At 41.4% G+C, this 24,680-nt stretch overlaps 1 protein-coding gene across 25 annotated transcripts in view; it reads right to left on the reverse strand.

Moving 5' to 3' along the window:
* PPP6R3 (protein phosphatase 6 regulatory subunit 3) overlaps positions 1 to 24,680 on the reverse strand; it is a 127,084-nt gene that overhangs the window by 73,460 nt on the left and 28,944 nt on the right. For 18 of the 25 annotated variants that reach the window (XM_089914382.1, XM_089914380.1, XM_089914388.1 and 15 more), the window contains 3 exons: positions 14,876 to 15,028; positions 11,733 to 11,993; positions 9 to 236 (listed from right to left, as the gene is read on the reverse strand). In XM_089914382.1, the coding sequence (XP_089770508.1) occupies positions 9 to 236; positions 11,733 to 11,815 (311 nt within the window). In that variant the 5' untranslated portion in view covers positions 11,816 to 11,993; positions 14,876 to 15,028. Of the gene's footprint in view, positions 1 to 8; positions 242 to 11,732; positions 11,994 to 14,875; positions 15,029 to 17,105; positions 17,187 to 24,680 lie in introns of those variants that run through there. The other 7 variants (XM_089914381.1, XM_089914389.1, XM_022591170.2 and 4 more) reach the window with 7 other exon arrangements.

A 24,680-nucleotide genomic window follows, 5' to 3' on the forward strand; every position in this document is an offset into this window, starting at 1 on the left:
TTTCTTACTTGTATCTGATCTTTTCATCCATGTCTTGAGGTGGTTCTTCAATAATGAATGAGACTAAATCTTCGAGACATTCTGCTTTTAACAGGAACTCTATAAGTTTGCGGTTCTGAGCTTTACATTCTTGTAAAACATCTTCCTCATCCATCAACTCCTTCAGTGTTACATCTTCTCTTTCTAGAAGTGTGTCTATGTGGGATGATGAGTGAAGATCAAATTTCCAAAACATGCTGCTCTAAACAAAATGCAGAGAGTATTTCAAATACAATTTCAACTTCACATATTAATTTTTCAAGTTTCCATCTAGTTTTACAGTCTAAAATGTCAACTTGGGTCACATAAGAAAAACAAGTTTCATATCGAATCTATAAAATGCTTTCTAAATAAGTAAAACTGGCAAGATTTTTTCCTTCTCAGAAAATATTTTTATTGATAACAAAAAATTTTGACTTGAAAATGCTGAAAGAATGATAAAACCTGGGATGATTTTAACCTGCAAAATTAACCCACCCATACTTTAAGAATTTAGTGCTGGGAAAGGAAGAAAATAAACCCTTTCTTCAGGGTGAAACGTACATTCTTACACAGAACTAGTATCTTCAGTAACAAATGACAAGTATCGAGACCTAAGTACATGGTACTCGTCAGAATATTACATTAAATAAATAACCACCACGAACCAGAACTTTTAGCCACTGACAGCACTTTCACAGCTGAAAATCTGAAAGCCATAAAATGGCAAAACCTATGCCATTCTTAACAAAGAAACAAAAAACTGTAGCAAGATCACCTTAAACAACAATCATTCACCTTGTCTTCAAAGTTGATCACGGAAAATTCGATCCTAGGATGTCTACAGACAAAAGAGTTCACTGTCCTTATTTTAAATACTTCAGCAAAGTCACTGACTGAAAAGCCATTAGTGACATTCAAATACCTTCCCACGTCCCACTGGTATCAGGTCAGTATGTGCTTATTTTGGTCTATAAGCCGAATTTCTGCTAATCTAATGGTCTCTCCACTTGAAGTCAGAAAACTGGACACAGTTAACAATTTAGCCTTAAGTCTTCAAAAAAAAAAAAATAGGTCTCATTTAAAGTAGCATGTCTTTTCATTTTTTTGTAATCCCACACATAAAGGCAAAGTATAATGAAAAGTACTAATAAACCACAAAAGCAAATCTCATATCAAGCCCTTACTACTGGCTAGTTATAAACAAGATATACACTCATATTCATCAACTGAAAACTATAAACATCTACAAACCAAAGTCATACTTCTAAAATATGGATCAAGATATAATCACATTATCTACCTCAATTAAAAACTGACTTCCAAAATTTTAACCTTATAAAGGTAACTCATCATATACTGATTTACAGAGAAAACTGATAATTGGTGGTGATGAAATAACAAGTGTTGGCAAACTCTGGCCCACAGACCAAATCCAGCCCACAGACTGCAAGCTAAGAATGGCTTTGATAATTTTAAAGGGTTGTTTAAGAGAAGCATATGTGACAGTGACCATGGGCGGCCTGCATATTTACTATCTGGTACTTTACAGAAAAAGTTTAGCATCCCTTGCTCAAGAGGAAATAGAGTGCTGACTAACACATTCCTTTCTGCCATCTCTGAACCCACACGGGCATGTCCCCCACGGTCCTCACAGCCTGCCCGGAGGGGAGGAGCCATGTGGTGTCAGGCGGGACTGTCTACCAGATCCATTCTCTCCCTTCCTTAGGCACTCACCTAGACCACGTCCCCAACTTCTCAGGCAGGTAGATATGGCCACATTACAAAGTTTTCTCCAATGTACTGTGAGCCATAAAAACCTCCATGTGCTCCCCCCGGCATCTGGCTGGATGTTGATGACAAAAAAGGCCCTAAGGGACTGCAGAGCCCAAAAGGAAGGTGCCTGCACCCCCAAATCACCATGAGGAAGATCGCTGCCTGCCGATCTGAGAGCCTGTCCTAGGCCGGGTTACGATGAGCCATCATACACATCTGGTCTGTATTCCAGCAGGATGGCCGACCTGACCGACCAGCTCCTCCAAACTCCTGAGCGCACGACATCGTGTGTTATTATACTTATTTTATTATACACAAGAAAAGGAATTCTTGAGCAACTATCTGTTTTAAAATGCCTAACTCCTTTTGCTTTCCACTATCCTAAATTAGAATAGCATTTTTCAAATCAGAACACCTTAAAATATACATTTCCACAGTGCATTTTCTTTAAATTGGGTAGGTATACTACCGACTTAAAAATAAAATATAACCACAGTAGACTCTTAAACATTATGTATTCTATCTTTTAATCAAACAGCAAATTGACTGGAAATGAACAGCACTGGTAAATTAGTTACCCCTGGCTTGGCCCTACTTCTATTTGTGCCCTCTGAAGTAAAATCAAGCTAGGTATGAACTAACTGTTACAAAGTTCAACTGCCCAGGGCCCTGAGGTAAATGGAGTCCTTTAAAAAATGTAACTAAGATACTCTGAAGAAACTGAAAAAAGTCAGAACTTCAACAGCTCACTTTTAGTAAACATAAATACACATTAAAATTCTTAACCTAGGTATACTTCAACAGGATTTAGCGATAAGAGGGAATACAATTTCTTACAGTAAACCAATTCACAGGCTTTTAAATCAATATTGACAAAGAGAGAAATGGTAAAAGCAAACTACCCTCCATCTTTCTGCAAAATCCTAGAATTGTTTTATAAGTTGAATGCAGTACCTTGAAAATAGGGTTTTCTCCACAAGGGCTGAAGAGTATGTGGGCAGGAGCTGCCGCAGAGCACAACCTCTGCTATGCTCCGCCTTCCTCATAACTGAAGACACAAGTGAAAATTATCACCATATATGCATAAAATAGGACCAAAGGATCCATAAATCTACTCGTCATAGATCAACTGCTTTAATTAAGGGTCCTGTGAAATTAATAAAATATCATCCTTCTTGGAAGCAAAACCTGGGCCACAGTACCTTTATTTCAAAAGCAGTTAAGCAGTGACACTTTGTTTCTGAAACAAAAGGTGCTACCTTGTCTCTATGACACGGGACCTTGTATGGTGATGTGGTTCAATCACGTGCAAGAGGTTTGAGAAGGACGTCAGTCCCTCTGCAGAATCTGCCAAGGCTCTGCTGGTAGAGTATATTGAACAGGGCCCAACTGTGGTTTATGTAAACCACCTACAACCACTTGCTTTCCATCAAATAAACATCATTTTCTCCTCAAACCTTGTTAGGACTCTTAAGCATCTCAACATACTGGATTCCAATGCTGGCTCCACAACTGCCTGACACTGAGGCCTCAGGAAAACCACTTCACCTCTCTAAGCCCCAATATCCTCAAACAAGTAAAATGGCTGTGAGTAGATGAGAAAGGCCCGGTCTGGTGGCTGAGACATACTGGCACTCAGCACCTGGAAGCTTCTGTGTAATCAACATACCACCCCCTTGAAGTCAAGTGAGCTTTAAACCAATGCTACCGAACTTCCATGGGGTCTTATTAAAACACAGTCTCAGATTCTGATTCAGGAAAGCAGGGATCAGGCCCGAGAATCTGCACCTCTAGCAAGTCCTCAGATGCTGCTGCTGTCCTGGGTTTAAACCATTGCTGATCATTTGTAATAAACTGCAATAAGTATATTCAAAATAATCATGTAACCATGAGAAACAGAGGAAAAGCCTACTATACCAACACGTGACTGTTATTTATTTCAGAAACTCCCTGTGGACAAGCTGGTATTAGTGGGTTTTCCTTCAACATAACAGAAGCAACACACAACACTTTCCAACAGAGGCCAGAAAAAATGACACCATGAACACACTAAAACGTAAACTATTAAAGAGCTTTGGAGAGAGAAACTGCTGATGGTCCTGCCTACAAATGAGAAGGAAACTGTGGAAATGACAAAGAAGAACTTTAATGAGTTTAAAATACAAAATCCCCTATTCATATGTACTAACTGCCTAATTTTGGCAATTTTCTATCCAAGTGGGGTAAACTGCACTCTGTAAAGCCCAAGTCTGTGAACTGCTATCAATGGTAGAAACCCTGTACCCAGGAATGGCCAGCCCAGGGCACAAGGTTCAAAGGTTCATAAAGAGATGCAAAGGTTATGAAGAATCTCAAGACAGCAATGTTGAGCCTGAAAGCTAACACTTCTGGGTGTGGGCCCTGTGGGACTACAGGCCGCACACCCGCGAAGCCAGCCTCTGGTATGCCATTCCATAACTGGCCCACTTCAATCCCCAAGATCCCATACCCTAAATACTTCCTCGCATGCTCCAGTCTTGCAACAAACACGCACAACATACATCCAGTTTAGATAGCTGCAGTCACCTAAAGTAAGAAGTACAACCTACACAAACATGAGAAGTAGCTGCATCCACCTAAGATAACACAGGGGAAAGACTTTAAGACAACAAAATGTGTTACAGATTTTTAATACTATTTCTTTTAGATGTGCTATGAAGGGAATAGTTATAATAGAAATTTTTTCTGGGTCTTATACAAAGGCACGTAAGCACATGCTACCCAAGTTCAAATCCGTACACACCTCAGTCTGCCTGCAGCACTCTCTAGAGGCCCCGGCCCTCAGCACTACGAGAAACGCAACACCTCCACTGTCACCCGAGCTGGTGCTAACAGAAACATCACTCAAGCCACAATGTGAGCCACATGTAAGCTTAAATTTTCTAGCAGCCACACCAAAAAGTAAAAAAGAAACTGGTAAAATTAATTTTAAATGTATTTATTTAACCTCATATAGCTAAACATTATTATTTCAACATGTAATTCTTTTGGTACTAAGTCTTCAAAATATGGGTGTTTTGAAACTTCACAGCACATCGCAATTTGGACCAGCCACATTTCCGCTGCTTAAGAGTCACATGTGGCCATTCGGGACAAGACAGCTCAAATTGTATGATTGCTACAATTATGATTCAAAGTTTCTCTCCTGGTACTAAAATATCTTCCCCATCTCCTTCCACAGCCAAAGTCAATAGTTACCCACCTTTTCCACACAAGGGCCAATGTGGGATGGGTGGGGAGAGGCTATGGGCCACGGTCTTCCTTTCTTTTAAAATATAAACATACCTGGGAAATCATGTTTATTCTCATATATATATATACATATAAAAGAAACAACTTGGACATTCTTAACTCAAACAAGTAGGTCACAAGAAAACGAGAACTGTTTTTTAGCCTCTAATTTCTAGGAATATTTGTAGGGATAAAAGGTAAAATTTCAAATTCTTTACCTTGTGATAATGGAGAATGCTAGCTTGAATCAGGAGGGCTACAAGTGGCTCATTACTGGTAGAGATACACCTGGCCAAATTTTAAAATAGGTACGTGTCTGTGGGAATTTATTTCATTTTCTAAGTTAATTTAAAAATATTATGATGAAAAATAAAATGCCCAGGTCACTCAAACATGTTGGGAAACAATGATGTTTGATTAATATAAAAAAATAGACTCCCCGGGCTTCCCTGGTGGCGCAGTGGTTGAGAGTCCGCCTGCCGATGCAGGGGACATGGGTTCGTGCCCCGGTTTGGGAAGATCCCACATGCCGCGGAGCGGCTGGGCCCGTGAGCCATGGCCGCTGAGCCTGCATGTCCGGAGCCTGTGCTCCGCAACGGGAGAGGCCACAACAGTGAGAGGCCCGCGTACCGCCCCCCCCAAAAAAAAAAAAAAAGACTCCCCACTGGCCCCGGAGAAAACTGAGTCTTCACTGCCTCCATTCAGTTTTTTAGTATATGTGCTGCCGAAGCGAGCACCACTGCCTCCATTCAGGTTCAAAACAATGTGCTTATTACTCCGCGAGGGGCAGGCACATTTACCCCAAACCTTTGGCCGAGTTTACCAGCAGCCTGGGAACAGGGTGTAGTGAACAAACCGAGCTGCTGAAAGGCTGTTCTTAGTGGCTCTCCTGCTTCTGCCAGTGTCCAGACACCTGGAGTTGCAGGACCCCTGGGCTTGGATTCAGGCGTGCGGAGAACTGAGTTGGGCCACATATAACAAGACCCAAATGCGGGGACGGCTAGGCTGAAGAAGGGCTGGTGGTTGCCACTCTGTACACTGAAAGCAGCACGCCACCAGGAAGGGACAGAGAGGAAAGTATCTATAAATAGCAGAGTGCAGAGTCACTCTGAAGGGAGGTCAGCTCTGTGTTATAAGTTAATGATAAACTCCCCCAACAGCAACACTCAAGGCCTAGGCAAAAGCTGTAATTTTCACACAAAGAGGCAGAAACATGCAACATCGGGAAGGAGTAACAGTTGGGCTTTGATGGCAGTTCTCTTTAAGTACTAAGGAAAAAGATCACAAAGGACTGGGAAGTCTACCCAGTAGCTGCCTCTCCATTGTTAACAAAGGTATCCAACTCATACAGTTGTCCCCTCACCCCCACCCGAACACTAGACTAATCAAAGCAAGTATCAGAGTGCCAGTTAGAGATAACGAATTTCTTTAGAGGAAAGGGCAATACAAACTCAGGGCCAGTTTCGTTGTATTAGCTCTGAAACTGCTTCTTCCAAAGAACGCATCAAAAGCAATCAAGTTTCTACCATCCAGGTGTTGTAGATGCTTTTCCCAGTTTTAATTTGTAACTTTCTTTGATATTTCAGCTTTTCAGAGTAGTAAATAAAGGAGTAAAATCCATTTAATATGCACTATATTAATCAACAGGTACTTTTATTATTTTTTTTGCAGTACGCGGGCCTCTCACTGTTGTGGCCTCTCCTGTTGCGGAGCACAGGCTCCGGAAGCGCAGTCTCAGCGGCCATGGCTCACGGGCCTAGCCGCTCCACGGCATGTGGAATCTTCCCGGACCGGGGCACGAACCCATGTCCCCTGCATCGGCAGGCAGACTCTCAACCACTGCGCCACCAGGGAAGCCCTAACAGGTACTTTTAAAGCACTAATTTGCACTGTATTGCGGAATGCAGGGAGTAATATGATAACGGTGCCTACTTCCTTGAAGAATACAATAAAACTGAGAACAGAGAAAATACAGAAAATAAATGGCATAAACTCCAAGCTTGTTCTGTAGAAAGGGAGCTCAAGGGAGGGGAGCCTGGACAGAAAAGACTTTGCTATAAATGAGGCCTAAGCTGGGCCTCAAAAGACAGGTAGGGCTCAGTAGGTGATCCTACAAGCATGGAGGATAGACCCTGGAGCTTCAAGAAATTCACAGCAGGGAGAAAGTCCTGATAACAATAAGAAAGAGACTTTCAGAAGGCACTAGGAAAGGTTAGGCAACGCAAAGCCATGCACGAATGCACAGCAGAGCCGGGCAGGCTTGCTGCAGAAGCGAGGGAGGGAGCCAGTCTGTTCTAACTGAGATAAATGCACATTAAAATAGCTATAGCAAAGATTAACACAGTATACAGAAACAAATGACTCAAGAAAAGTAGAGGAAATGACACAGAGGAGACGAAATTTAAGCTGTGGCAAGTACATTTTCAACAGACGCTGTACTCCCACAAAGGCGGAGAGGGGAAGAGGTCTAACCTGTTCCCAGAACGGCCATGTGCTTGAATATGACTAAAACGTGGGATAGGGAAGGGAGTGCTGAAGACAAGACCACTGAGGTGGGACACTGAGGTCAGGTGAGACAAGGCAAACGAGCAACAAGATGAGATCTAGAGTTTAAATGCTGTCAATGTGAAAGATGGACTGGACAGGGGTGAGCCTAGATAAAGAGCGGTGACCCAGAGACCGTTTTAAGAACTCACAGAGGATGGCGAGGCCCTACAACAGCCTCTACTTTGAAAACCAAGTTATTCCCTAAGAAATTTCACATTAAATTATTATCCCCCCTCCAGTTTCACCCATAATTCCTCAAAGCCTAATTCTCATGTTTTCTTCATTCCTAGCTGTACTTAGGTATCAGATGATACAAATTTATGGATTGCCCTTGGAATTCGGAGCTACCTGGGAAACACACGATCCTCAGAAAACAAGTGCCTACCCACACCCTGGGGCCAACTCCAAATACACCTCTAAGATGCTGTGGACAGGCAAGAGGTGTGATCTTAATCGCCCACTTCACTTTTATATTTAAACAGCCAACTGCCAATCAAGAAAAGTCCAGCCTCACTTTTGTCATGGAGTCCACACTAAAGTACAGTGATGTGTCCTTCTACAAGTTCTCATTATGAAAATGCAAGTGGACAGGAATTTCTGTGCATAATTTCCACAACTTCAAAAACTTCAATACGAGTATATGCAAAGCATGACTTATTTATACTAAGAACAAGTTTTTTTTTTTAAAGTGAGACTAAGGGGTTGGAAAGAAAAAAGACAAGTAATGAGGATGACACAATGGCAATCAGGTTTTTGCCAGGAGCCTTGTTAGAGATCAATGCAATAAAGGCAAGGAAAACCTAGCTGGATCTAGGTGTCTATTCTGTGTGTGTGTGTGCGTGTGTGCCTGCACAAATAAGAAAATTCTAAGTAGAGGGTTTTCCATCTCAAGCATCCAGAATTCTCTGAATCTCTGAAACCAGGCAGAGCTGTCAACAAATCTGACTGAAATATCAGAAAGAAGTGACATGTAACTGGAGAGCCAGAGGAAACGTGATGCGATTAGAACACCTGTCATCTGAAATAACCCAAAAGAGTTCCTAATCTAAAACTGTAGGGATGGGAATTCCCTGGTGGTCCAGTGGTTAGGACGCATCACTTTTGCTGCTCGGGCCCAGGTTCAATCCCTGGTCAGGGAACTAAGATCCTGCAAGCTGTGCGGCGTGGCCAAAAAGTAAATACAATAAATAAAACTGTAGGGAGGAAGATTGGTCCTAAGCAAGTCAGGAACAGCATGAAAACAGCAGAGCTAGAAAGAGAATTCTATACTAACACAGGGCAGGGGAAAGCCTTGGAAAATCCAACTCGCCCATGTTTTTACTAAGTGAAATCAGTTATATGCAGTTTGTGAGTCACCCAACTTGAATCAAGTGACAGTGGCTACTTTTTTATTCATATGTCCATTACAGACAAGATGCCCAAAGAGAACAGCTTTTCCAAATCAGAAATTCTAGAGCAATATTGAGATGCCATTGAAAAAAGGCCAAAAAAGAAACAACCTTCAGTTTAAGAACGAGCTAACTACCCTGGTTAATTTGGAGTTACAAGCAACTCTATAACAGAGACAGACATGGCAAATTGGTCACAAATTTTAAAGCTCCCCACCCCCATTTTTTTTAACCTTCGATCTTCCTTGCCCAGCAAACTTTAATCAGAATGTGTATAATCAGGACTTCTCTGGTGGTGCAGTGGTTAAGAATCCGCCTACCAATGCAGGGGACATGGGTTCAAGCCCTGGTCCAGGAAGATCCCACATGACACGGAGCAACTAAGTCCGTGCGCCACAACTACTGAGCCTGCGCTCTAGAACCTGCGAGCCACAGCTACCGAGCCCGCACACCTAGAGCCTGTGCTCCACAACGAGAAGCCACCACAATGAGAAGGCCGCACACCGCAACGAAGAGTAACCCCTGCTCGCTGCAACCAGAGAAAGCCCACATGCAGTAATGAAGACCCACGGCAGCCATACATACATACAGACATAAATAATGTGTATAATCATAAAGCATTTAGGGCTATCTCAACAGTCCCTAGACTAGCAGTAATAACTTGTTAACCTCCAGGAAGTGCTTTCCGTCATGAATATTTTACCAGCAAAGCAGACTCCTGGACTGCTGAGACTCTGCTCAGGAATACAAGCTCAGTGTAGAACATGAGACGTGAACACTGCTTACAGTCTTTATAGCTCCTTAATCTCTTCTAGCTATGCCACAATAACAGTAAATGGTCTGATACGGCAACTTTCTATTAAAGGAGGAAAAATGACTAATAGCAGCTCACAATTATTAAGTGCCTACCATATGCCAGACTCTGGACTTGATGCTTTTAGATACATTATCTGTACCTCACAACAACTCTTCAAGGCTTCGCTCTCATTTGCAGATGGAAAAACTAAGATTCTAAGAGGTGAGATGATCTACCAAAGACCACAGCTAGTGAATAAGCTGGCCAGAGCTGGGACTCAAGCCCAGGCCCATCACGCTCCCAAGTCTGTGCTCTTCCCATCACAGCACACGGCCACAGGACCAGCATGGAACACCCAGTGAGCGACCGGTCCCAGCAGCAGTCATCAAGAGCACAAGCCAGCCCCAGGCCAGCCTGCAGAAGGGAAACAGCAGCAGGCCAACCTGCCATCTAATGGCTCTTGGGATACACTCATGGACGGGAATCCTGTGTCTTCATGGGCAGGGAAAAGAATCACTTGACAGACAAGCTGGCTGGGAGCTCAGCCCAAAGAGCGTAGGTGGTGACACTGGAGGAGCTCAGCTCTTGTGGTCAGTGGTGCTATCAGAGCTGACTGACCAGAACGCCACAGGTTTGTCCAAATGCACAGAAAACACGAGTGAATCAGCATTTAAAAGCTGTCTGACATGATGAAACCAAGAGAAATTTACTTAACATGGTTAAATGTAAAGTCCTTTTAAAATAAAAACTGAAAAGCATGACATGGGGTGGGGGGTAGAGGTTGCTAGGCCTAAGAAAACTGTTAAAGAAAGAAACAAGTCCAAAGATTTTAGTTAATTATAAGCTTGACATAAAGTTGTATTATGCTGTGACTAATAAGCAAGTAACCCTCAGAATGTGTCATAGATCAACTGCATCTAGGACCACGGGAGATACTAACTCTATTGAAGCCTTCCCTGGGCAGATCAGCTCATGCCAAGCAATATCATATCCTGTTCTGGGGCAGATGAAGAGACTGCCAACCACATGGCACCCAAAGAGGACCACGGTGACAGAAGGACTTGCCACTTGGAGGAAAAAATAACTAGCTTTGAATATCTCAAAGCTCTTTTATACTATCACAGACAGTGCCCAAGGGAAAAAATGAGAGCCAGTGAGTGAAAAGGACAGATTACCCGTCCTATCTGTGAGCAGAAGATGCAGGAACTTGCTAAAGGTTAGGAACACCAACACCTTCAAGACCCCAAGGCTGGAGGTCCTCTGGAAGCCTGGATGATTCTCTACGAGGGCAACGACAGACAACTTCCCGTTCTGGACAGAAAGACTATATTAAATGATCACCACACTGTTTTATGAATTTCTTCTCAAAGTCTATGTGATATAAAAGGCATGGCTACATTTGGGCTGACATGGAGTCTCAACAAGAAAATAGCAAAGGATTCTGCAACCTTCCAGATGCTTAGTGGGTTGAAACCTACACAATTCTCTACCCTTCTGGAAGCTCTAGAAAAACAACAATAAAGGACAAAGAAAAGGAAACAACAGCCAAGGAGAATGCCAACAAATTTATGAAACACAGAAAATGGAGAAACAATTCCGAAACTCCAACATCCAAGTAACAAAAGTTTTAGAACATATTATAATTCACCACTGATCTCCCTTGTCAAAAAAATGTTTTTTCTCAGAGCCTAAAGAAGTGACTCTCCCCCTAAGGCCTACATGTGGCACCACGTTGAGTGGTAAAAGATCCTTTAAGACACAGTGTGAAAGTCCGTGGTATCGGAGATTTAAAAAAAAAAAAAAAAAAAGAGTATCTAAACTCTTCTAGTGAGGAGAAACTTACAAAAGGACTGGAAATCAGAACGACATCAGCTTCCTCAACAGCAATTCTGGAAAAGAACATTTTTAGACCTGGAAGGTCTGAAAGATTTACTCACAGTTTCTTGAGGAAGCTACTGGATGGAGAATGGGCTTCACTAAAGCATGGCAGTAAGCCGTGAGAGGAAGACACGGAATCCATGAGACCAGGGATCCAACACACAGGGAAGCAAAGATGACTCCCAGAAGGGGGGACACCTGCAGCTACAGACAAAGTCAAGAGGAACCGGTTTGGAGTAAACCATGAGGCAGAGGGCTCTGGCAAAGATATGTCCAAGGAAGTGTATTGCCAGATGTATGTTACCGTGTTGAGAAGGATTCTGCAAATTAAGTCAGAGATTTAGGGATTAATTAACCAAAATATACATACTTTTATTACTGATATTAACCAAAGCTGTGCTTTAACTATGTTGGGAGATGTGAGAGGGAAAGAGCTATGCATATAAGAGTTAAACCTTAACCTTCATAATCAGAAGTAAGGCAGATTAGAAACTGCTACCTACAGATATATAATTTAGAAATGCATAAGGAAGTAATAAAGATGAGGAAACAGCTAAGAGATGGAGGTAGCAGCTCCTAGTGAGTAAGTAACTCACTTACTCACTAGGGGCTGGGGATGAGGAGGGGATAGGATGGGAAAGATGAAATAGATGATTGTTATTTTTTGTTATAAATCTTGTGATACCATTTGACTTTTTAAACTATGCACCTATGTAAGCTATGTACCTATGTATGATAAAATAAAAAATTATGAAAAGAAAGAAAATATAAAGCAGCACAATCCCTGGCATTTAGGACAGGCTCTATAAATATAAGCACAATCTAAAATCAGGGTATTATAAAAGACTATCTAACAGAAAGACTCTGAGGTGACTACAGGCACTTAAGATTCCTACGTACAAACAACAAAGAAATAGAAAAATCCAACCAACAGCAAAAACCACAATGGTACCTTTTCAGTTTAGGTCCTTTCCCACCCCATTTTTTCTGCCATGAGTGTGTGAAGCAACTCCAGAGACGTAGGACACCTGGGGGTACCATACTGAGATTGCCAAATCTGGTCTGCCACCTTTTTTATAAATACAGGCCCTGAGCGAAGAATGGTTTTTACCTTTTTAACTCTTTGGGGGTGGGGGTGGGGGAGTATCAAAAGGACGATATTTCGTGACTTGTACAAATTCTACGAAATTCAAATTTCAGTGGCCATAAAGTTTTAACAGAACACAGTCACACCATCCTTTACATTCTGCCTCTGGCTGCTTTTACGCTACCAGGGCAGAGTTGAGCAGGTGTCACAAGAGACCACATACGGTGCTATCACTTTGCACTGCAGCTGGGCGCTCTCCACATCGCAGTGACACGGGCATAACTCAGCAGTGCTCAGAGTGCCATAGGCTATACTGCAACATTTCATTATTGTAAGTGCACACCCAACATGTCAAAACAAGAAAAGAAAACCTGGACTTCAAATGTTGTGTTTTTAAGGTACAAAATGGGAGGTGAACTATTTTGTTATGAAATTAGATGGCAAAGCACTGTTTATTATGCAATCATACCATCCCTGTGCTAAAGTACACTATATGCTGACATTACCAGACTAAGCGGTCATCACAGTATTCCCAACTCACAAGAAAGGAACAGTCAGAAAAGTCAGAAAATGTTAAATGGAGTATCTTATTACAGGAGAACTTCTTCACAAAAATAAAAAAATGAAAACAAAGCTTCAATCAAAGCTGGTTTCTAAGGTCGCTTGTTAATAAGTTAAAGAAGCAGGGCTTCCCTGGTGGCGCAGTGCTTGAGAGTCCGCGTGCCGATGCAGAGGACACGGGTTCGTGCCCCGGTCCAGGAAGGTCCCATGTGCCACGGAGCGGCTGGGCCCGTGAGCCATGGCCGCTGAGCCTGCGCGTCCAGAGCCTGTGCTCTGCAACGGGAGAGGCCACAACAGTGAGAGGCCCGCGTACCGCAAAAAAAAAAAAATTAGTTTTTGAAATCCAGCATCACAATAGAAAAAGGGGTAATTTTTTTAACTATAAATGAATCTGACGGTCAGATCATAGCTTACCACTGCATACTACTGGACTTCTTATATCTGAACCCTCAACTGAATTCTCCACTCAGTCAGGCAGGTAAGAAACTGAACAGTTCATACCTATGGGTTAGAACCTATCCCAAGGCAGAGGAAAAGGAAGGGCTGGGCCACATGAGCAAAAACAAACAAACAAAACCATACGAGACAAGGTGCTCAGAGTGAGTGACTACTTAAAGGGAATTCTCCCCATCAGGATTTACACAGAATAATATGAAGATAAAAACTGGACAAATCAGAACCTTTCTACAAGAGTTGGTGCTTCACTATGTAAGCAGAAGGGGATGCTGAGGAAGAGTTATTCACAAGGGACTGGAGGTGCGGGAGAGCACAGGCAAAGTGGCTTACTGCCTAGGAAAGATTGGGGCCTGGGGATTAGAAGCAGAGACCTGTTATAACAGAACAACTATAGTATCTCCTGAGAAAGTGAGCCTGAAAGGTAGATGATTAAATTGGTTTATGCCCACCTGCTCCTCCAGTTACTATGGAACAAATGAAATTGGATTAAGTATGTGTGCATAGCCCCAAAAAGGTCCTACTGGGCCACTTACTATTAAGTGCCAATTGACTCAAAAGCCAAATATGCAAAGTAAACCTCTGGTCTTTCACAAAAAAATTCAGTAAAGAGTTGCAAAATGATAGCAATTAAGACTCAAAAGAGTCAGGTGGCTGGCTAGAAGCCAGATGTCCTTTGGCTGGTGTAAAACGAACACAAATCTCACACACACACACACACACACACACACACACACACACACACAGCCAGGTGACCTAGAAGCAGTAGCTGGGTCGCTACTAGCAGTCTTTCTCTGGCATGCTACTTCAGCTTGCTAGGCCTGTCTAGTCCTTAGGGCCCAGCTCAATCCCACCCCAAACCCCATCCCGTGGAAACTGGGAATCCCATGGGTGCTGCAGATTCTACGACATACCAGAGCAAACTACAGAGCCTGTTATTTAACTTCCTAAAAATACCATAGCGCCACGGAGCCAGGTGGTACCTGGCTCAAAGTGATGACCCAGGCCAGGTCCACCTAGACTCCAGGGTCTCAAGTCAGAAAACTGCTTTCCTTGATGTAACTCATGGAAGGAAACTCCTCATAATTTTAGTGACCTTACCTTTCAAACCAAGTTTAAAAATTAAAAGAAATGTTTTCTTTTCTGTGGCTCCTTGCCCATTACAGGTTATCCTGGCAACGGTTGTCTTCCAATTTACTGCATTAGCAGATTAGCAGAATAAAGCGGGATGGTGCACATGAAACAGAAGTTCCCCTATAAAGAAAAAAAGAGCAAAAATGACAACGTGTTCTCTTTTGTTCGGATGAGAGCTGCCATTAAAAATACTGGTTCAAGGTCTTCATTCACACACAACTATACCTCAGAGGATTGAAAAGTACTAGCTAATTGAATTTTTTTCTATGTAACAAGAAGAAAAAAGGCACTGTCATCCCTCTACCTAAGCTTTTATCCTACACTAAACAATAACCCAGAAATAGATACACAGTAAGAGCACTATCAGTGAGCAAATAAGAAAAAATACATATGCTTATCTTTGTCTTATGAAAACATCAATGATATTCTTACTCAACACAGGGTTAACTACAAAGGCACCATATTTTACAACACTAAAACAAGTTTTAGAAGTATCTCCCTCTAAATGTCCCCAAGCAGCCCCGCGTAATACCTTTAAACAACTGTAACTTACTAGGAACTATGAGCAGAACATTAAGTTCACTTAAGTACTAGCTGCAGCCGAATCCTGTCTCTAATGTGAATTAACCAGATGCTTCACATGAAAGGACTATAAATTTAAACTGTCTTCCAAGGCACTTCATTTATAACTCAATACTGCAGGAAAAGACACAAACTATGGACAATATACCAATCAGAAATCCTACAAGGGTGCAGTCTACAAGGCATCTCAAAATACATGCCATTTATTTAATGCCTTTGTTCCACAAAAGTCACACTACATTCTGATCAGCTCAACATTTTCCCTCAAAATAAATAGAAACAATGCTAACCACTTTCTAAAAGAAACAAAATGAATCAACAAAAACTGTAACAAACCTAGTTTAAAATGAAGAAAATATTTGACTCTAAAAAACATTTTACCAGTGAAATGTTTTCTCAACAAAAACTTAAAAAAGTGTTTAATTGATCACCTAAATTTTTGCTTTAAATCATAAGAACAGATCATGTGCCACCACAGTGTTTAGACATGACCAACTTAGCATGTTAGTGTAAAGAGTACATTTCTAAATGTCATAGGTAATTCTAGTCCCATCACAACCACTCTGTGTTAGGGGTTCCAGACCCCTTTAAAAATCCAATGAAGTTATATACTCCACAAAATGCACACGCCTGCGCACACATACATACATTTGACATTTAATCTGAGTAGCTGTAGGACCCTCAACTGATCTACAATCTTTTCTCCCACCAGCCAAGATCACCCACTTCTGGACTTCCCTAGTGGTGCAGTGGTTAAGAATCCACCTACAAAAGCAGGCAACATGGGTTCGAGCCCTGGTCGGGTAAGATCCCACATGCTGCAGAGCAAGGAAGAGCCCATGCACAACTACTGAGCCTGCAAGCCACAACTACTGAGCCTGTGGGCCGCAACTACTGAAGCCCGCATGCCTAGAACCCGCCCTCCGCAACAAGAGAAGCCACCGCAATGAGAAGCCCACGCACTGCAGCAAAGAGCAGCCCCCACTCGCCGCAGCTAGAGAAAGCCCGCGTGCAGCAACAAGGACCCAATGCAGCCAAAAAAAAAAAAAAAATTACCCACTTCACCCACTTCCAAGCCAGTCAGTCAATCACAGGCTCCCAGCAGAGTTGTACCAACCTGCCTGCCTCACTGTGCTGCACACTCCCATCCGGGGAAGCCAAAAGATAAGACAGCTGTCAACCCGCTCAGAGCATCACAAATCCAGGTGCTTATTAAGTTGTAACAAGTATGCTGAGACATAACCCACTTTTCTGGAAAAAGGTCTTTGTTTAATTGTTCAGTCTTTTCCCTTAGACTAATTACGGGAAAGAGAGGGTCTATACTATTGATGATAAGAAATCTGGTTTTTTCTAAATTGTGAAAATGTGGGAAACAAGATCAAAAGATACAAAACAGAATGAAATGGTATATAAATGCACTATTGGGACTCCTGGGTAAAGAATGTATATTGAACACACATTGAAATGCCTCTAAAAGTACAGTAAAAGAACTGTTTTGGTTGTTTTGTCTTGCTTTTTAAAGGCATAATCCCAAGAACCAACAAAATTAGGGAGCAAAAGGAATATTAGTTGAAAAAGCTATTTAATGAACACTTAGATTCCCAAATCTCCTTGCCTTCTTCTGTGCTTCCCAGCCCCATCAGATGACAGAAGGAAGCCAAAAAGGATGGTGACTCCAGCACAGCTGAGGGTGGGCCTGCCAGTGAAAACAGAGGGACTGTGTGAACTGCAGAAAGAATGCAGAGACAGGCCCCCTCAACTGCCCACCCCACCTCCAGACAGATTCTCCTATTGGGCTCTGACATTCCCAGCCAGGATGAAAACTGAAAGTGTCTTCTAATCACTGACCTCAAGAAACAAACACCTGAAAATCCTGACACTGGGGACTTCCCAACCAAAGGAGCTCAGCTCATCACACTGCTGAAAGGTTCACAGCCACTGAGCCCCCACCCATGAATGGGGGCTCCAATCAACCACCCTCACTTCAATCTTTTCTTTAAAAGTCTTCATTGTAAACTTGCAGAACAGCTGCAAGAGCAGTACAAGAAGCTCCCACGGAGCCTTCACCTAGATTCACAACTAACCACTGTATCACTTTTGCTCTTCCATCCATCTTCTGCAGCCATCACGTCCTTTACCTTTAAATAGCTCGCCGTGTATTTCCTAAGAACAAGGGTATTCTCTTCCACAACCACAGTAAAGTCAGGAATGCAACACATTAACTGTCCCATACAGACTCTATAGTTCACATTCCAATTCCGCCAACTGCTCTACGTCCCTTACGGCAATCCCCCTCCACCTCAATCCAGATCATGGATCACACCTAATGTCATGTTTCCATCTGAAACAGTTCTTCAGCAATTCTCTGTCTTTCATTGGCATCTTTGAAGAATATAGGGTATAAATATCTGGCAGTACTACCACACAAGTGGTAAGTGAGGTTTGTTTTTCCTAGAGTATCACATAAGTAGTAAGATAATGTCTGTGTGTCCCATTATTGGGATTTTGATCACTTGGTTAAGATGATATTTGCCTCATTTCTCCACTGTAAAATAACCAGTTTCCCCTTAGTAATTAACTAGTAAATAATCTGTAGGAAGATATTTTGAGATTATGTTCTTAAAACACTCACCCAATAGTTTTAGCATCCACTGGCAATTCTTGTCTTAATCAACTGTTACTGACGGTTATAAAACGATGTTTATTTTGTAAATCTACTGTTCCTTCTAAACTTATCAGTTGACATTATAATTCCAGTAAGGTTATGTTCCCTTTTTCCCATTCATTCTTTAATTCATTATCAGTGTGGACTCACGGATTCTTATTTTATTTATTAATATCACCATTCATTCTGATGCTCAAGTTATCCCAGATTTGGCCAGTGGGAACCCCTTCAAGCAGAGGACTGTGTGCTTTCCATGTTTTTTGAGTACTTCCTTATTTCCTTGCATAACAACATGTTCTAGATTAATCTTGTACATTCTCTGCCCCAGCTCTAAAATCACCCATTTCTCCAAGGAGCCCTGGTTCCTTTTAGTGGAGGGTGTGATTTAGAAATGAAGATCTGAGAACTAAGTATGTTCACAGATAGTGAACAAAGCTGAGAAAGAATGGCAATTTCATATGATTCAACTCTATGTGTTGTGTGTGTATATACCCCGACTTTAAATGTGAACGAAAACCACGGGTTCTAATAACATCTCAGGAAAGCCTCTATCATGAAACGTAGAGTGCAAAACAAAACAGAAAAATGCAGGATGGAGGAAAGACTATACAAGAAAAAGAGTACATTAAAAAAATTATCCTCAGAAATATAAGTTAATGTATCCATCAAATTTTTTAAAAAAAGGGATATTATTTAAAAGGGCACTGAGAATAAGTAGCAGACTAATACATTAGGAAAATGACTTCCAACCCAGAAGTCTATACCCAGCCAAACTATCAATCAAGAGTACACAGAAAGTCTCAAAAGACTTACCCTCTCACACCCCCTTCCTCACAGAAAAACTACTAGAGACTGTGCTCCACTAAAACAACAGAGAAACAGGAACAGGAAATTCAATGAAGGAGAGAGGCAAAATGAACTCCCAGGGTCCCAGCAGACAATGTGTTCCCAGCAGGGAGGACAAGCCGTCCAGTCTGGAGCAGGTAAAAATTTCTTCAAAAAGATAAAGCTGATGGAATACCTGAACATGTAACTGGTGAAAAGTGTGAGGCTAAATTAGTGATACATTAAAAAAAAAAAAAGTTGACACAACATTTCCAAGGAATACCAGAAGTTGTTTAGGAAAAGTATTTATAATTTACTACTTGACATTATAAATAGCATCCCAAGTAATAATGGATAAATATTGATTTAACCAAAATTGCAATAAAACTGTATTGGAGAGATGGGGAAGACAGAATGTGGGGAAGAGGGTGCAGTGAGGGAAAAAGAGTAAGCTAATCCTTATCTTCCATATCTTTTCAGAAAGGGAAATCAATAGATGTGCTTAAAACTAAAAAAATCAGCAAGCATGCATGTAATTATGAACTCTTCCAGTATGCTCTTCACACATATGGAGGTAAATATGTGTTTTTTAACTGGCTAAAAGAGTTCTAAGTAATATAGTCGCCTTCAGGGAAGGGGGAAAGAGGGAGGGGTGGCTAAAAAGTGCTGTCATCTTATCTTATCCAACCTCCTAAAGCTAGCTCACTCTTAAATGGAGACATGCAAAACTGACAAAAATTTTTTTTCAAATAAAATTTTAAGAAGAATGCTAGACTGGGAGGGAGTATTAAATGTTGAGACCAGAGAACTATAACATCAGCTACTCATTAGTTGTGTGACCTAAGGCAAGTCATTTGACCTGAGTATCCATTTCTTCATCTACAAAATAAAGGAGCTGGACTAAGTTAACTCTAAACTTTCTTCCTCTTTCAATAAATTTATGAATCTAATATAAAAATAAAGTAATCAAAGCTTTAAATATGGTGCCAGTGGCCATGGACAAGGGCAAATTAAATTACAGAAAGAATGAAGCAGGACTTGGTGAAATAATAAATGGAGAGAGAAGTAAAATGGAAAAAAATAATTCTGCTTTAAGCCTGTGGGTCCCAAGAGGGTGCTGATGGTGAAGGAGAAACGAGAAAAGCACTGTTTTAGAAATGAAGACAAAAGAGTTCCTGATCCTGGCCTGGAACGAACTGAACTGACAGTATCCAGACAAACTATGACATGAGCCCACTGGAAAAAACCTAACTAAGCTGGAAACAAATGTTTGTGTTAAAAGTTAAAACATACAGATGATGGTGGAATCCATAAGGATGATGAAAAGTTCTTCCCAAAGAATACAGAAACTGAAAAAGGAGGAATTCTCCCCCCGTATTTAATTACTAGGAAACCGTAAGTTTTACATCATGATTAAAGGACAAAAATGAGAAAGGGGCATGGCTAGAGAGCAGACTATTGAAAGGCAGTGGGAGCAACAGCACAATGTCATACAAGCTAAAGGAGGAAGAATACAGATTTGCTAATAAAGAATATAATACATAGCTTACTAGTTGACGTCACAGTGCATTCGGGCTGCTATAACAGAATGCCATATATTGGATGACTTAACAGACAACAGAAGTTTACTTCTCACACGGCTATAAGCTGGGAAGTCCAAGGTCACGGCATCTGCAGCGTCTGGTGAGGACCCCCGTCCTGGTTCACAGACCACAGCCTTTTCTGTGTCCTCACACGGCAGAAAGGGATGAGGGAACTCTCTGGGATCACCAATCCCAATCATTAGGGCTCCACTCTCACACCTCATCACCCGCCAAAGGCCTCACTTCCCAACACCATCACGCTGAGGATTAGGTTTCAACATGTGAATGTTAGAGGGGAGACAAACATTCAGTCTATAGCAGTTGATATCATTAGATTATTCTTTCAGAGGAAATGGATCCAGAGGGGGCCCCTCAAAAAAGGAAAACAAGATTTTTTTTAAAGATAATATACTTTTGTATTTATTTTTGCCAATCATTCCTTAAAGGAGCCACATCTTCCTCAATAGGCATATAACATAACTCTATCAAAAAGGGTCTCCTCTTTCCAATACTACTGACCCTGATTAAGGCCAATGAAGAGAATGTAAGAACATAATTATAAAAATATCAGTCAAGAATGAGGGCTGGTTTAGCCTAAAACAGCAAAGGAACAGATTCTCAGCTAAAGAGTATCTAAATATGTACTTGCTTAGTCACAGAACTCAAGAATAGCAAGAATGAATATCTACCCTTACAAACCCTTTGTGCCAGCATTATACACATGCTTCCCAAACCTCTTAGGTATTATTCCCATTTTATCACTGAGAATAATAAGAAAGGACACTCCAAATAACCCTTAATGAACCCTCAATTTATTTATTTTTTAAAAACTCACTTTGGGGAAAAAGGAATAATAACCTGCTCCCTATGCTCTCATATGACTTTTTACCATAAATTCCATGATACTCTTCACAAATGCAAATTCACAAGAGGAAGCCGTAGCTATTACATAACATGCAAGAAAATATTTTCTCCTTGTGTCACATATCATACACAAACAACTAAAGACAACCTCTCAGTTACAGACAGGTGATACAGCCTAGAGCCTGGACCCACAAAAGCAAGCAAGTCTACTCTTATTAACATCAGGGAGCCCTAAGGTAGGCCAGCTCAATCAGAGTTATCATTTTAATGTGGATCTCCATGATCCTATCTCTGCAAATGTGCTCACAAATGCTCTCCAAAACACCCAAGTCTAAAGAGATGCAAGATAATGAGATGGCAAGATATTCCATCTCTATGAGGTCTTGCTCACCATTTTATCCTCAATGCCTAGCACACTGTAAATTTAAAAAAAAAAAAAACAAACCCATATTTTGACCACAAAAATCATGAAAAACGAGCACACAACCACTCACAATTGGACATCATCTGGATGACTTCAGAGGCATCTTTCAGTATACGTGCGTGTATTTTATATCTAATCTACACACACAGACACCCACATATATGTAACTATCAGCTAATGTCAGAACCAATCAATTTAATACAAGCTGTGGCAAGAATACAGGCTTCTAAAGCATTAATCAGAAATTACTGTGACAAGAATGCAAAAAGACTGCTTTTTAAAGTATAAAACACCCAAGGTAAATCCATACTACCACCTTTTAAAAGCAAAATCAGGTACGTAAAGGACTAAGTAAAAACTTTGGCACCTGACTGGATTACGTCATCGTCCGGCTATGCACCCTAATGGACACTCAAATCACTGCCATCGTACATGAAAGCCAAACCAATCTAAGTCGCTATTAAAATCGAGCCAAATCATAAATTAGTAAATTAGCATCCAAAGTAAAGCCCAGAAATCCAACGCTGCCTCTTACAACAACAACAGTGTGCAGAGATGTATAGCAATGGTACAAAAGACTATACATGATTCCAATCGCCAAAGCTATACTTAGCTGGCTCAGCCATGGTTACACATCAAGCTTAATTTGATGTAAAAACTTCCATAATCCTGAGTACAAAAGAAAGACATCAAACTTTTTGTAGGGCATCTTAGTAACCAAGTGATTAATACGTGAAATAGAAGTACAGAGACTGGAAAACATGCTAAGCAGCATGAAGATGAATGAATGTTATCACTGAAAATTCAACCCAAGGATGGGATTTTCAACTGGCAAACCAAGATACCTGACAGATGGAAAAGGAAAAGCCCTTCTTCATATAGGCTCTTGGTTACTATCCTAAAGAACAGATGAAATATGAACCAAGAAAGGGCCCAAGTCACAACCGGTTATAGCACTGCCACAAGCTCTGAGTGATTTTTTTCCTCCTACGTTTAAACACAAACCTGATTTCTAGTTGGCAATTCTAATCATACTCGTAACTCTTGGTGCCCACCACTAAAACTTCAAAGTTATCAAAAAAAACTGTTTTAAGGGGAATGCTCTAGACCTACACTGTACAATACAGTAAGCCACCTGCCACACACAGCCACTGAGCACCTGCAATGTGGCTAGTAAGACTAAGGAACTAAATTTTCAATTTTCTTTTAACTTAAATAGCCACGCTGACAAACAAAGAATACCATTTTACTGGGCAGCACTGCTCCGACTCACATTAAAAACTAAGCACAGGATAAATGTTTATGGTCTACAATTTTGAGTAAGTTTACATCTCTAGGCTTCAACTTTCTCAACCAAAAAATATAAAGAGAGTTCCATTAGATTGTCTCCATGACTAAAAATAAACTAGTGCAGCATATAAATGAAAAGTCTCGGGACTTTCCCTGGCAGTCCAGTGGCTAAGACCCTGTGCTCCCAATGCAGGGGGCCTGGGTTTTATCCCTGGTCAGGGAACTAGATCCCTGACCACATGCCACAACTAAAGAGATCCCACATGAGGCAACAAAGATCCCACGTGCCGCAACTAGGACCCGAAGGGAAAAAAAAGCCTTCATTAAAACTGTTGCAGTGTAATTAAAGCTACACACCCCGGGCTTCCCTGGTAGCACAGTGGTTGGGAATCTGCCTGCCAATGCAGGGGACACGGGTTCGAGCCCTGGTCCAGGAGGATCCCACATGCCACGGAGTAACTTAGCCCGTGCACCACAACTACTGAGCCTGCGCTCTAGAGCCTGCGTGCCACAACTAGTGAAGCCCACGCACCTAGAGCCCGTGCTCCGCAACAAGAGAGGCCACCGTAATGAGAAGCCCACGCACCGCAACGAAGAGTAGCTCCCGCTCGCCGCAACTAGAGAAAGCCTGTGCATAGCAACAAATACCCAACGCAGCCAAAAAATAAATACATAAAAATCTTTCCAAAAAAATAAAACCACACACCCACCTCAAAGTTATGGCAGGTTACCTCACCCTGATGATACAAGGGTATCATATTACTCCTCACTTCACCAAATTTAATGGGGAAGACCAAGAGAACATGCATTTAGTTCAGTCAACCTTTGGGCAAGTAAACTCATCTCTCTGAGCTTGTTTTCGTATCTGTAAAATGAGATGATTAGACTAAACGATCATTTAAAATGCTTCAAACTCTCAACTACTTCTTCCTTGTGGCTCTAAGAAGAAATATAAGTGAAACCAGGATACTCTAAGAAATGAAAAAAAGGAATCAATGAATAACCACAGACTCAAACTCTTAAATGAAATTAATTAAATTTAAACAAGATCTTAAAGTAGAGCGTCCCAATGACAGAGAATTTAAAGTTATATTGGGTTGGCCAAAAAGTTTGTTCGGTTTTAAGTAAATATAAAAGATACATTTTTCATTTTCACGAAGAACTTTATTGAACAACATATTCACTAACTGAACTTTCTGGCCAACCCACTACAATATAAATGTACTCTGCTGGGAGACTGATTTGGTCTATTAGGGTGTACCCAGTTTTTTGTTTTTGCTTTAAGTCCATATGTGAACACGCTGCTTTCTACAAAGCAGGAAGATCAGTAAAACCGGGTTAACGTAGGTGGCAGGAGAACATATAGCACACAGAGGTTTGTACTGTCCCTTCCCTCACAGAAGGTGGACAAAGGAAGTCTTCCTCCTCCATCAGGCAGCTGTAGTATAATCACCATGGCTACATCCAGCTTTTTCAGACAACATCAGATGCTCGCTTACTTTATCAATGATCCAAACCAAGTAAAATGATGCTCTCACG

The sequence above is a fragment of the Delphinapterus leucas genome, chromosome 7 (assembly GCF_059928025.1).
Source record: "Delphinapterus leucas isolate spDelLeu-1000000601 "Yukka" chromosome 7, BTC_Dleu_Yukka2, whole genome shotgun sequence".
In the NCBI taxonomy this organism is placed as follows: Eukaryota; Metazoa; Chordata; class Mammalia; order Artiodactyla; family Monodontidae; genus Delphinapterus; species Delphinapterus leucas.